This window comes from Salminus brasiliensis, chromosome 5 (genome assembly GCF_030463535.1).
Source record: "Salminus brasiliensis chromosome 5, fSalBra1.hap2, whole genome shotgun sequence".
In the NCBI taxonomy this organism is placed as follows: domain Eukaryota; kingdom Metazoa; phylum Chordata; class Actinopteri; order Characiformes; family Bryconidae; genus Salminus; species Salminus brasiliensis.
This window is the reverse complement of record NC_132882.1, coordinates 26,342,476-26,357,049: the sequence shown is the minus strand read 5'-3', so window position 1 is coordinate 26,357,049 and position 14,574 is coordinate 26,342,476. Positions and strand designations below refer to the sequence as shown.

Below are 14,574 nucleotides of genomic sequence, written 5' to 3'. Positions count from 1 at the left end.
TTATCCCTGGTCTGAGAAATGGTCATAGAAGGATGGAGTCCAGCATAGTTTGGTAATATTTATTTATTTTTATTTATATATATATATATATATATATATATATATATATATATATATATATATATATATATATTATTATTATTTTTTTTTTTTTTTTTTTTTTTTTTTTTTTTTTTTTTTTTTTTTTTTTGCTTGAACACACCTGATTGAACTGCTCATTTAAGTATTAGGAGCTCATAGAACTAGCTAGTGCCCAGAAACCATTACTCAAAGCATGTCTGAAGTTTCCAAAAAGAATCAAAGTGACCCAGCAGAAATTTGGCATAAGGTTTGTGGTCAGTTTGAAGATTTTAGGCCTCCATGTGTGGTACAAACCTAAGACTACCATCCCTCAACGAATGCTATCCCAGCAGTTAAGCATCATGTGTAGATGTTCTCCTCCTGGGAATTTGGTGTCTTGTTGAAACTGAAGAATGGCTGGATGGTGCAAATTGTCAGCCTCTCCCTATGAAAACTATATGATCATAAGGTTGTTGAATAGAAAAATGACTATCTGCAATGACCAAGTCAAAGATCTGAACCCAACTATGAATTAGTGGCACTAATTGAAAAATGTGGTCCATAAGAATCATCCAAGCAACCTGAACCACCTAGATCAGATCTACCTGGAAAAATTTAGCAGTGAGCAAAGCTGGTGGAAAAAAAAGCTCACCCAACAGAAACGAGCTGTTATGCAGCAAACAGTAGTCCTTTCAAGTGCTTTTTTTTAATACAAGCTCAATGTGAAGACCTGCTGATAAATATTTGAATGATTACCATGAACATTTACTTTGAGTGCATTACAATGCAGAAGAATCTGTTGACTTGAAGGGGGTTCAGTTCCACCCTGCAAGTGTGTGTGTGGTGGTGGTGGTGCTTTTTCAGTTCACGTACCCAAAATTCTGCATATCAACAGTTTTGTCAAAGAGAGGGAAAAAAAGTGGTCTCACAGGTCTTTACTTCTTGTCCCAAACTCTAGGCAAGAGTGTGTGGCCACCGAGGAGAACCCACAAGTGTTCTTCTGCTGCTGCGAGGGCAGCTTCTGTAACGAGAGGTTCACACACTTACCCGATGTCAGCGGACCAGGTGAGTGAACAGTTTCATTGCATATTTATGATCTTTGTATTAATTGTTTGTTTATTTATGACCAGTATATTGTTTGGCCAAAACATCAGCCAATATTGCCAACATATAGGTGTTTCTGTATTGAAAGTTCCATTAGGGAATTTAGCTGTGCCAATAGGGGGCCCATTGTGCTTTAATTCCGAGTAAACCACCTAGCTAACCACCTATTTTCTGTCTTCACTTTCACTTTAGTGACCATGTAGCAACAGGCTAGCAAATCTCTGGAAGTGGGATGCATTTAAGCTGCACAACTGTTTGTTGTTTGACTTTTCTACTAGAAATGAGAAAATCTGAACCTAAAACCTCACTTGTCTAGTTTTTGACTAGCAGCCACTTAGTAACACCCTAGCAACCACATAGCAAATCCAAAGCAACCTCATAGGATACCATTGCAATCACCACGCAAGAACAATTATACTGTAGCAACAACTTAGCAACTGCCTGGAAAAGGGAAGCGTTTGAGCTGCACAACTATTGAGCTTTTTGTTGAGGAGATTCACTTTTCTAGTTTCTGATACTAGACTGAGTTTCTGTTGTTTACTTTGTTAGTATTATTATTATTATTCTTTTTATTATCATCAGTAGTAGTAGTAGTAGCAATATTATTAGTATTATTTTAAAATAGTTGACATTAGAATTGTTATTGATTGAGTTGAGGTGTGACAAAGGAAGAATGATACTTCTGCTAGTCAGTGAAGCACAGTTTATTTATTATTTTTAATACATTTTATCCCATTTATCCAAATTTCTTCCCAATTTGCACCACCAATTACCCGTACATATTCTCTCTCCTCATCGATTGTGCTCTCTTGTGACCTTGGCAGCATGACCAGGATTTGAACCAGCAATCCTCTGATCATAGTGACTGTGCCTTAGTCCGCTTGACCACCCGGCGCTCCAAGCACTCTACAGTATATCTGTTGGTCAGGCCTCTAATTAGCTAATCAGTTAGTTAATTACTCATTCATTAGTTACTCATTCATGGTATTCCTCGTCACACCGTGTAAAAGACCCAGTTATGTTTTTCTCTGTTAACCTGAATCACAGATTCTGTCAGGAAACTCTTTCAACAGGTGTATGCTTTACAGAACTCACAACATGACGAAGTTTCACCATTGATTTTTTGCCTGTGACATGCTGTGGTGAACCTCGTTCAATATAAAACCTTATAAATGTTAGATGTTCCTCAGCTTTAAAAGCGCTACATCGTTTAAGGCCCACATTGCCAGTTCATGGTCACAGCTGAATGTCGTCAGATTGAAAACCCAGTGAATGGGGTTACGCACTGTTACGCGCACGAGTTGGCTTCTTCTCCTTCTATTTACAGACTTTCAGGTGAATTCTTTGGGTTAATATGTGGTATTATGCTTTCACGATAATTGTATAAATATTCTGTAGCTTACTTTGAACCGCCCTGTGGCTGCCATACTGCCGCCTCTCTGGGCTCTCAGCAGCCATCAATGTCCTTGCCAGTTTAACGAGGGGAGGTTTTATGTGTATTTATCAGCCCCTGTACTACCACCACATGCTCTCTGTGTGGGTTAATCCATAGCATTAGCTCTCATCAGTGCTCTCTCTCTCTCTCTCTCTTTCTCACACATGGTGTCTTCTCAGTTATCGAGCCCCCTCCCGCCGCGCTCTCTGTGTTGAACGTGATGGTCTACTCCCTGCTGCCCATTACCATGCTCTCCATGGCGCTGCTGCTGGCATTCTGGATGTATCGCCACCGCAAGCCTCCCTACGGCCACGTGGACATCAATGAGGTTACACCACTATTTATATAACCCTTTCTGATTTGTTTTCCTCTGGCCTTCTTGTCATTATTTACTGTCCTCTCACGCTCACTGTGTATTGCCTGGCCTAATTTAGAGGCTCTTTCCTAGTGCACTAGTCTCCATCTAGTGGTCGCTACTCAAATGGTACTCCAATTAACTCGTACAGCTGTAGATCTGTGCTGAATCACTCAATAGAATAGCATGATGATGTTGTTCTGGGCTGTTTGAAATACTGGTATTTAAGATAGGATAAGATAAGATAGTCCTTTATTAGTCCCGCAGTGGGGAAATTTAGGAAAACAGGTTGCAGTTTCTACCAGAGATATCTATAGTGGATCTAGGGTAGCTCTGGTTTCACAAACTCCCACCATGCAGTCACCTTGAGATGCCAGCTTTCTTTAGTGTGGTATTTGTCTGAGCACCTTAACCTTAGCTTGCATTTAGTGTGCTGTCTAAAGCAGCAAGGGTTCTACTCTCTGGCCTGACAAAAAATTAAAAAAAAGCCATGCCTTTGGTGCCCATTAAGATATATAAAATGGCAACTGTGCCCCCATGGTTTTACCCCATTTATCCTCAAAATTGCATTTTAGTGGTTTGTCTAAACTGGTTTTCTCTTTAATCAGGATCCAGGTCCAGCTCCACCATCTCCACTGGTAGGACTAAAACCCTTACAGTTGCTGGAGATCAAAGCTAGGGGACGCTTTGGCTGTGTGTGGAAGGCCCAGATGATGAATGAATATGTAGCTGTGAAGATCTTCCCCATTCAGGTTTGTGACTGTGCTTTTACCCATCATAAAATAAGTGTTCCACAAGTTCTAGAATTCCACTCGTACACAGTTGGAGCCTTTGCTTACAAGGCACTTTTTTTCCCTTCGTGTTTCAGGACAAGCAGTCGTGGCAGAATGAGCGTGATATCTTCTCCACGCCAGGGATGAAGCACGACAACTTGCTGCGGTACATCGCTGCTGAGAAACGAGGGGCCAGCCTGGAAATGGAGCTCTGGCTCATTACGGAGTTCCATGAGAAGGTCAGCAGGCGAAGAATTGTTCGATGCTGCCGTTCACACCAGCACACGTACACACATGCTTACTCCCATTCACACTCCATATTCTGTTTAACGAGTCTTTATTTTCACATCCATAAATACATAACCTGGTTCTTGGCTTCATAGTAGGTACGTGAACTGAATAATACATGAAAAATAATTAATCTTAAAGTTATTAACAGTAATTTAAAAGTAGGCGAATGTTCTCACTTATTTAAGCTGATGAAACCTATTCATTATACTGTAAATCCACTGTCCCTGACTTACTGCAAGGTCCAGTAATGCTAGAGTACATGTAGACTGTATGTAAGCCCGCACATCAGTTATTATACTCTTATAACTACATTATTGTCATAATTAGCAGTTTCATTGGCCCTAAAATAGAACTCTGTGGGACTTTACAAGATATACTAAAGCCAAATACTAAGTAATCTTTCAAAAGGTTAACAGAAATGAGAAATGTGTGCTATGCTGGAGGCCTTTATATTATGTTCCAACAGGTCATTTGTAATATAATGTATTGAAGTATATTAGATTTGGTACATGTAGATGTCATTATTCCACAGGGCCAGCGTATGAATCACTTACTTAAACATATATCTGACAATTCAATCATTTTTAAATTATTAAAAACATTGATTACAGACTTTTGAATGCTGATCCAGTTTCAAAATACTGTCTTGGCCCCATGCAGATTTTTCAGCTGTGTTGTCTCTCTGATCTACAGGGTTCACTGACTGATTATCTAAAGGGTAATGTGGTAAGCTGGAATGACTTGTGCCACATTGCTGAAACTATGGCTTGTGGACTGGCCTACCTCCACGAAGATGTACCACGGTACAAAGGAGAAGGACCCAAACCTGCTATTGCTCACAGGTGCTGTGAACAGTGTATTACTCTGTGTAATCCAAAGACCCATTCAGGACTGTAACTCGTAATAAATTTGCAAGTAGGATGTGTTGGCTGCTGCATATAGTGTTGGTTACCTGGAAAAGAATGACTCTCATTTTAACGATTTGCTTTGCTAACCTCCAGGGACTTCAAGAGTAAAAATGTGATGCTGAAGAATGATCTGACTGCTGTCGTTGGTGACTTTGGGTTGGCGGTGAGGTTTGAGCCTGGGAAACCACCAGGAGACACACATGGCCAGGTAAGAATATGAATGAGGAGAGTTGTTCACAGGTATATTTTTGAGCAAATCTTGGCAGTGGACTGATGAGGACTTGTAGTCTCAATATCAGTAATTGGTTAATAATAATAATTATTATTATTATTGATGCATTTTTTTTTTAACCAGAACATTTTTTTAAGAATGTTAAAAGAATTCATTTAATAATAATGTAAAATGAAAATTCATACTGAACAGCAAGTGTTACTTTTTGATTCTTCTGTCAGGTTGGCACACGGAGGTACATGGCGCCTGAGGTGCTAGAGGGAGCCATCAACTTCCAGAGAGATGCATTCCTGAGAATAGACATGTATGCCATGGGGCTTGTGCTGTGGGAGCTGGTGTCTCGCTGTACAGCTGCTGATGGTGAGTTTTCAAGCCTTCTTATAACACGATCAGGTTTTTATAAGGTTGCAAGATGGCAGGGAAACAAAGAGATGGGATAAAGTAAGTTGCCTGTAGACCTGTAAGATTACTCTTTGGATTAAAAAATATCTATATAAAAAAAACCTTAAGAGCAACACTGTTTCTGTTGTATTTATTCCTTATTGGACAGAGTTTAAAAGTACAACAAATTTTGCTCAACAGTGTCACTAAGAGAACATATGTGTCGAAGGTAAAGGACTGTTTTAGTAGTACACATGCCCAACAGAGGTCTGGACTAATGTTAACCAGTACAATTGATTAGAGTTGGCTTGTGAAAATGGCTATAAGTTCACACTTGTTGTAGGATTCCTGTATATATTTAATTGCACAAATGTGACAAGCTGTGGTAATAAGTTAATTAAGTGTCTGCATGAGTTGAATTATATGTTTTGCACTGCAAAAGCCCAGATTATGAACATTTTCTAGCAATACAGGCCTCAAACAAACCTCTACGACAATATGCAAAAAACGTCACAAGTAAAGTGTTAGGTTTTTATATAATTGGTTAGAATGTCAAATAAATGTTCCAATTGTACATAATTAGAGTTTTCTGGCAATGTTTTGATTATTCAGGTTTTACAGGGTTAAACAGGGTGGCAACAGTGGTCCATGCTTTGAGCCCAACTGGCATGTCATGGCATTTTACATTGTTAAAAATTGGTATACACAGTCAGGTTTCTTATGAGCAGAAAATGAATGTAGACATGAATAGAAATTAAAACTTTAATTTCCTACAGTTTAGTTTTTAAAATTAGCTTGTGTCATTATTGGAAGTAAGGATAGTGCGACTAGAAGTGAAATAAATCATAATGAACAGATTCTGTATATCAGGCCTTAGCAGACTTTGGGTTGACATAAAGGCTGTGCTGATCTGAGCTGATCAGCTACAGTACCTTCAACTGGGAGAACTAGATAGCCTAAATATCCACTTACAGTAAATCAGCATTTGAGTAAAGTGGTTCTAGGAGTTGTCTGTGCTTGTACTTCCAGGTCCTGTGGATGAGTATATGTTGCCCTTTGAAGAGGAAATTGGGCAGCACCCGTCCCTGGAGGACCTGCAAGACGTGGTAGTCCACAAAAAGCTGCGGCCGGTGTTGAAGGACTGCTGGCTGAAGCATGTTGTAAGTATTTAAGATAAAGTGTATTATATTAAATTATTCTTCGCTACTACGAAATGAGAGTGCTACTACCCTGATGCAATAACGCTTTGTAAGAACCTGTGATTAAGACTTGAGAGGTAAAGTGGCTGTTGCTCCGTCTACTTCAGCTGGTTTTGGCTAAGACTACGAACAACGGGCCCCATTGACCAGTATCTTCCTAATCATTTTCTTAAATTTGTTCTTGAGAAAAGTCCTATTAAAAAAGTCTTAAGCGGAATTGTTCACAGCTCTGCTCTTATGATGGATCTCATTGTCCTCATCAATCCCAAGTACGAAAACAATGGTAAATATCAGGATCTCTGTGAAGATATACGCTGCATGGACAAAAGTATTGTACCTTCTCATTCGTTGTTTCTTCCAAAATCAAGGGCATTAAAAAAAAAGAGCTTTTTCTGCTAAAATATAAAAGAAATTAGAAATAGAAATTGAGCGCAACACTGTTTCCACTGCTCCACAGTTAAGTGCGGTGGACTTTCTGCTGCTCTAGCCCATGCCTGGCAATAGGCATGGTGCCAATAATTTAATGTCTATCTGCTCCAGAGCGTCCTATTCTATTGGCAGTACGTCTCTACAAGGACTAGTCAAGCTTGTGTGTGCATTTGCACATCTGTGTCAGCTATAGGTGCTACTTACAGTAGGTGACCCATTCATTAGAAGGGGTCTCCACAAAAATTTTGTTTGTTCCAACAGTCAGATTGGGATGGCTAGACGACTGGGTCAGAGCATCTCTAAAGCAACAGGCTGGTCTTGTGATCAAAAAAGCTCCAGGCAAGGACAACTGTTAAGTATGTGACAGAGACTCATCCACTCTAGTCCATCTAGTCTGATAGCCAGCGTTCATTTTTTCAGCAGTTTGTGCTACAGTAGCTATGTCTTGTGCGGTCCATGTCTCAACTGGTCTGACCCCTTTTTTCCGCACCATATTATGCCGGTGGTTTTAATGTTATGGCTGATCTGCGTCGGAGTGTGTGAGTATGCGAGTGTAAACACTGTATCTGATCCTGCTTGACTGTGCGTGTGCATACAGGGTCTGGAGCAGATGTGTGAGACGATAGAGGAGTGCTGGGACCACGACGCGGAGGCGCGACTGTCAGCAGGCTGCGTAGAGGAGCGCATATCGCAGATCCGCCGCCTCACCAGCGCCCCTACCTCGGACTGCCTCGTATCCATGGTGACCTCGGTCACCAATGTGGACTTGCCACCCAAAGAGTCCAGTATCTGAGTCCCACTGCAGTGCTCACAGTGAAGAAAAACTCAAAATGCATACAAGCAAATGAAACAACCCTCGTCTTTCCAGACTCAGCGGATCTCAGACAACAACATGAATGCAGCTGCTATTTTATCCTGACATTTTTAAAATTAATTATCATTATTATAATTATTGTTATTATTATGGTTATTATTATTATTATTATTACTACAATTATTATTATTATTATTATTGTGATCGGATCAATTCTACCAGCACACTTCTCTACTGTATTTTTATCAAGAGAGGAAAACACGTAAAAAAAAGGTGAAAAAAAAATCAAAACAGCGAAGGACATCTCAAAGCGCATTCAGGTGCCGACTTATGAATGCTGACAAGGTGCAGGTACCTCAACTTTTTTCATTTCAGTGTTTTTTACTTTTGTTTTCTTTTTTTTTTTCTCTTTATATTCCTAGTTTTTTGTTTTCTGGACAGGATTGCCTGAGGCAAAACCAACCAACACATCAACCGACCATTCACCATGTTGGATAATACAACAATGCTGCAAAACCTGAGAGGAACATTTATGACTGTTACACACAATTAACCTTCCTCAAGGGGTTTTTAGTTCTGTCTTAGGTCCCCCCCCCCTTTTTTTTTCCTTTTCATTTTCCTCTCTCTGTGTGCTATTCAAAATTATGGAAAACGTGTCTTTTACGGAACTAACGGGTGTCTCTAGAACACAACAAAAGGTGGAAGACAACTGGACTTTTATTTTTGATTCTTTTTTTCTTCTCATTTGCTTTTGTGGTGTTGAAGTTGGAGACTGTGAAGAGGGGTTGGTACAGAATAGTATTGTGTGGAAATGAGAATTTTGAGATCTAGATGCTAGAAATTGGCTTGCGTTTAGAGCTAGTGGCGGCGAGTTTTGGAGAACGCGTTTTGTTTGGTATGGAATTATTTCTCAGGTAACCAGTTCTGGCGGGGGTTAGGGGCCGGGGTGGGGAGTGGGGGGGGTGGGCGGGTGGTGAACTGCCATTTATCCCGAGCAATTGTTGGAAAGAGAAACGTCAAAGGGTGCCCTAATGAATTTTAACACTACAGTACATGCAAGAGCAGGATGAGTGTGTGTGTGAGGGTGAGGTAAAGTGAGAAAATGAGTCAGCGTGAGACAGTAAGAAAGTGGTGTGTGTGTGTGTGTGTGTGTGTGTGTGTGTGTGAGCTTGCTTTGCATGCTGAAATACACGGTGAGGAAGGTTCGGCCCAAGTGGCTCTCAAAATAAGTGTTTTTTTTTTTATTATTATTGTTATTTCCCTTTTTTTATTTTATTTTTTACTCTTTATTTCATGCAAGTTCTTTTCTACGTCCATGCACATACTAGTTATCTGAATTTAAGGACCTAGACTAAAACAGCAGAGACTAGACTCCCCTTCATTTCGAAAGCCTGCGCCCACGCGACGGTAGGAAGGATTTCAATGTGTGCATTTCAGCCATTTTTCCCCCCATATGACCTGTGGCTCAGAGGGACCAACTTTGAGATCGGACCTCATGGGTCCTCTCACGTGACAGGTGAATCTTCAATTAAGAGTGGCTGGAGTGCGTTTGGTTGGTAGGGAGAAAAGAAGAAACGGACATGGATTTTTTTTTTTCTTTTTAATTTTTTTTTTTTAAACCGTGGCAGGTTATGAATCTCATATTTTCCTGTATGCCACAATGTAACAGTGAATGTCCACAATGCTGCTGTTTCAACTCAAAGATGTATTTTCTGTCGTTTTTTTGTTTTTTTTCCCGTTTCTTCTGTGCATTACACATGCAAATTCTCAGTAGGACTCATTCAGAAATGCATTTCGAAACACTATGTCAAGAAAAAAAAACCTACAAGGCTTCCGAGGTGAACGAGAGCAACTCTAAACAATAAATTTAGTAGTGAGAGGAGAAAAACACAAAGGTTTAAAGAAGAAGAAGAAAAAAAAAGATTATTCATTAACCACAGACCACCTCAAACCAGAAATACCTCAGATTTTTCTATGTGTATGACTTCTGTTATATATTCTGTTAGTTGTGTTGACTTGTAGTAAGTATATTTTGATGTAAGTTGGCTTTTAAGATTAGGGAGTTTTTGGAGAAAAAAAAAAAAGTCCAAAATCTTGTAAGAAGTGCTACCAAGTTCTGTTGTATAAATAGAAGAAACATGTAAATAGCTGTAAACAGTTGTAGAATTCTGCCTATCTACAAAACCAGGGCATTATTCCTTTATTTTTTTCGTGCTGGCTATTTTTCCTTCGACTTCTCCTGTCCTCTCTGTTGCTTAAAGGGACACTAAACCTTTAGTGTTTGGATATTTATCTGCGATCTGAAGGGCAGCTTCCCCTCTTCTATACTTGCTGCCTTTATCAGTCGTGGCAAAATTGCTTTTGTGCTTTACTCTCAAAGTAAAAGTACTGCAGCTACTGTGCAGCTAAGTGCTGTTTCACTCTTAAAAGTGACTCTTGAAGTGGTTCTTATTTTGAGCCAGAGGATCCACATATGGAAGCATGATTGTAGAAAAAATATGCGTGGAGTGGAGAACCTAAAAAAAAAAAACCCTTCATATTCTCACATCTTTATTACATACAATAACATACTCCTTTATGGAACCGAAAGTGGCTCTTCTGTTATGGCATCACTCAAAAGAACCGTTTGAACGGCCTTTTATTTTTAAGAGTGTATGTTCTATATAACTGTCCTGCCAGGCGCTTCACCCAAAGCGACCATCAGATCGCTTCCTTCCAGTGTGAACATTTCAGGCTGATTCCAGTTCACATTCATGCTCATAGTGTAGGAATATGCTAGACATTTTACTGAAAGTTGTGCTGAGTTTGGTTTTGTTTCAATGACTGAAATAAAGGTTTAGTGTCCCTTCCTTCTGTGCAATTTTCTGACCTGTCCTCTCGCTCATACCCATGCTCCTGTGCAGCGGTTGCTTCTACTTCCTCTCCCAGATCAGAGCTTTAAGTTAAATTTTCTTTTTTTTTTTTTTTTTTTTTTTTGGTTGGTTGATTTGTTTCTTTCATGGTGCCATAGACTATCTCCGGGATATTCACCTCACCACATTTTGCCGTGCTAGACGACATGGCTATAATTGTGTGCTGAAGCTGCAGCCCATGATTGGAGAAAATGTTGAGAATGTGTAGAGGCCATCTTTGCACTCATGGACTTTATGCTTTATTGTGTGCCCCCCCCCCCTTCCCTGTCTTACAAGAGGTCGAACACTGAACCAGTGCAGTGTATCTCTAGCTTTGTTGTTTTAGGTGTTTGAGGGATCGTTTGGGACCACCTTTTGCGCCAATCCAAAATGTTGATTGCCAAACCAGAGATGGAAGCAGGAGGTGTGCGACTGGCCTCGTCCAGAGCAGCACCTGCATGCCCCCTCCTGCTGCGTTTAGAAAAAGCCAAGCCAAGCTGGTGGGCATGCGTGCGTAGAACTTCAGATGCTGGGAATTATTTACTCGCAGTCTGTCGGTCACAGGTGCCAACGCGTTCAGGAGCTTCATCTTTCTTCAGGTTCCTCACTAACCGCAGTGGAGGCGTGTTTGAATAGGCTCGAATAGACAGTGTAGCAAGCAATATCCACAGCAATAGCGTAGGGTCCTCTCTGAGGGGTTAGACCTTCTGGGCATTGTTCCTGATCCCCAAGCAACTTACCAAATCTTCGTCCTCGTGATCTACTGTGGGCTGCTGTTGTCCGACACCGTTTGGTGAAGATGTTCGTGGCCATTCCCAGCCCTCAGTTAACTGACCTATTTTTGTGTTTGTTTGTTTGTTTGTTTGTTTGTTTTCCCCCATATAATAATATGTAGCCAAATTCCTTGCATTTTGAATCTGCAAGAGGGTAACCAAAGTTTTGTTGTTTTACGTAATTACTGCCCACCCTCTTACCTGGATGTTAAGAGCATTTAACGATTAATTAAGTCCAATCTGTTTGGGTTATGCTTCCGTGATGTCCACTACTGACAGAATTTTGCTAAAATATGGAACCAGGTTTCCACCTCCAGGCCTTTTAGCACAGAGAACCGTGCGCAATGAATCATTTGTTCGTTTAAAAGGAGCTTTTAATTAGACTGACTAGGGTTTTTAGTTCAGCCCGACTGACTAGTGAAGCCTGGGTCGGTTGGTGTGATCAGGAAGAATATCATATATATGCAATACCACGAGTAGATTTCGAGATTTCGCAGACGCTAAGGGAATAGCAAGTGTTTCCTACGTGTTTCATCATCAAATGTGCCAAAACATGAATGAGAGAGATTTTCTCCTCCAGAATCTTTCAGCTGAATGAATTAGTGCTCCACATGAATTTCTTTAAATGTGTCTTTATCGCTTCAGAACGTCCACTGTAGGTGCTTACTGGTTCATGTCAACAAAGATGGCCTCGCAGAAAGCCCAGTGATTTCTAATATCAGGAACGTTGCAAACCTCTTGTGTTTTCAGAGGTGTTCTGATGTGCCTGTGTATTCTTGTGCTTGCTGAAGCAACCGCTGTCTCTCCCCCCCCCCCCCCCCTCTCTCTCTCTGCTTCTGTTGTGCTACTTTTTCAGAAAACTCTATATATATCTATATATAATATAAGATCTCTAAAACGTGACCAGCTGTAACTCTGGATGCAGTCTTAGATCCAGGTTTTCAGGAACCGATTACCTCAGAGCTCATGTGAATCAGTGTTGCTAGCTGGATTTAGTCGTCGACACTACAGAGAAAATGTACACTATCATAACACAAACAGGAGAACCTCTTTTGTACTGGTGTGACATGTATGAAGCTCCCCTTGACAACTCAAAAGCCTCTTTCGTCTCGAGCCTCGTGCCACTCGCTGAAAAGCAAATAAATGGTACTATACAGGGAAACTCTTGAGTGCTTCCTACATCTCCCATCCCATCTCCCTTCTGACCAGCTGTTTGAAAACCAGGTGTTGATGCGTTGGTGATTGATCACTGTTGGGTTATTTTAGGTTTTAGTCATTACTATCATTTACTGTTCAACTGCGCTTAAGGCAGGGCGGATCTGAGAGCTGGTTTTGGTGCGTTTTGTTACCTCATATTTTCCCAGATAAATGTTCAGGTCAAAGTGTAGCAGAGTTTGAAAGCCAGGATGTTGGAAAACACACTCAAGTATTTAAATCTTTCCGTCAGGGGAACGATTTTATTATTTTGTTTATGGATTAAATACATTTTTGGTTTTAGTTGCCTGCTTTATCCACAATGCAGATGAAATCTCACTCCCCTCAATAGTGCCTTTTTTTTTGGCTCAACAGACTGAGGTGGTATCGATTGACTTGACTTTTTTTTTTTATTATTATTATTTTTTTTTTTTTTGCCCAAGAGTTTGCCAGAGGCACAGCGTAGCGTCAGTTCATAAAAAAAAATAATAAGCTTGGTCCACGGTTACTGACCAGTAGTGGCTCTGTTACGCCCTTTATATCTCCAAGGCCGAAGAATTGAAGTTCAGAGTTGGCACATGGGAGATGAAAGCAGGCGTTCTCACTTGTCTTGTCAAGGGGTCATCCTTTAAGTGCTGTTTCTATATCAGAATATGTGAAATGTACATGTTGTAGGTTATGTTTCACTATTGTAGCTAAAAGTGTAGAACAGAGATGGCTTGTACTACTGATTTTAACAAATATACTAAAAATCTGTATAAGACGAAATGTATACAGAGAGTTGAGCTTGTTGCTGTAACCCCTCTTCTTGGATTGAAAAGTATGTTAAAAGTTTTATATATATTAAATGCCCTGGGAAAGTCAGATATCCATTGTATTGCCGTAATGAACTGAGGATCTTTTTTTGTTTTCTTATTTTTCTTATTTTTTTTTTTTTTTCTTTTTTTTTTTTGAATGATCATTGTAACATAGTTCTTTAATTTGCAGTGGATCATTGTTCCTTTTTACTGTGGTAATTTTAGAACTCCGTATCCAGAGTTTGGACTAGATCTGCCTAGAGGTTGGGATGTGGCTGTTTCTGCTTTTCATTGGTGCCAGAATAAACCAGTATGAATGTAGTATTTGCCCAGTGTGAAACAACTACACCCTGACTGTTAGAGAAAAAAAAAGTACTAGAAAGGATTATTTCAATTTTATCTTTTTGTATATGAAAGTAAACAATAAAATACTGACAAAACCTGCTTTGTCTGCTGATTTGTGACCCGTGGTTGTGTCTGCTTTGCTGTGCAGGGGGTGTAGGGCTTGAGTGAGAAATGGCACGCTTTGGCTTCTGCCAATTCTTTTCAACCATTTGAGCAATCTGACTAATCATGTGTTTTTAACACTGGGGTGAGGAACTGAGGGCCAGGGTTCTGCGCAGTGTGCTGCTTTCTCTGCTGACACAACGACCGAACCTAGTATTTAACTGCAGAGTTGAATCTCAGGTGTGTTCAAGCAAGGAATCCGGCCCTCCTGGACTGGAGTCCCCCACTCTAATCTCTGATTTAAATGAGTGTATCCAACATTGATCCTTAGTGAACAGTTCAGCTCTTTAAGAAAGGACTGAAGGACTGATCTGGTGGAAGATGAAAGTTTCTGCTTGTAAAAAGAAGCTGAGGCTGAGCTTTATGTAAAATGAGAAATTGTACATAGGGCAGCAGCATGCATAGTACTCTCAGCTGCAGAAGCGATGTAT

The 14,574-nt window shown here is 40.2% G+C and overlaps 1 protein-coding gene across 1 annotated transcript in view; it reads left to right on the top strand.

Moving 5' to 3' along the window:
- Window positions 1-7,960, top strand: part of acvr2ba (activin A receptor type 2Ba) — a 52,968-nt gene extending 45,008 nt beyond the window's left edge. The window contains exons 3-11 of the mRNA XM_072678888.1: window positions 1,019-1,125; window positions 2,779-2,927; window positions 3,563-3,706; window positions 3,823-3,966; window positions 4,712-4,860; window positions 5,020-5,134; window positions 5,380-5,518; window positions 6,569-6,699; window positions 7,766-7,960. Coding sequence (XP_072534989.1) covers window positions 1,019-1,125; window positions 2,779-2,927; window positions 3,563-3,706; window positions 3,823-3,966; window positions 4,712-4,860; window positions 5,020-5,134; window positions 5,380-5,518; window positions 6,569-6,699; window positions 7,766-7,960 — 1,273 coding nt within the window. The remainder of the gene's footprint in view (window positions 1-1,018; window positions 1,126-2,778; window positions 2,928-3,562; window positions 3,707-3,822; window positions 3,967-4,711; window positions 4,861-5,019; window positions 5,135-5,379; window positions 5,519-6,568; window positions 6,700-7,765) is intronic.
- The last annotated feature ends 6,614 nt before the right edge of the window (window positions 7,961-14,574 follow it).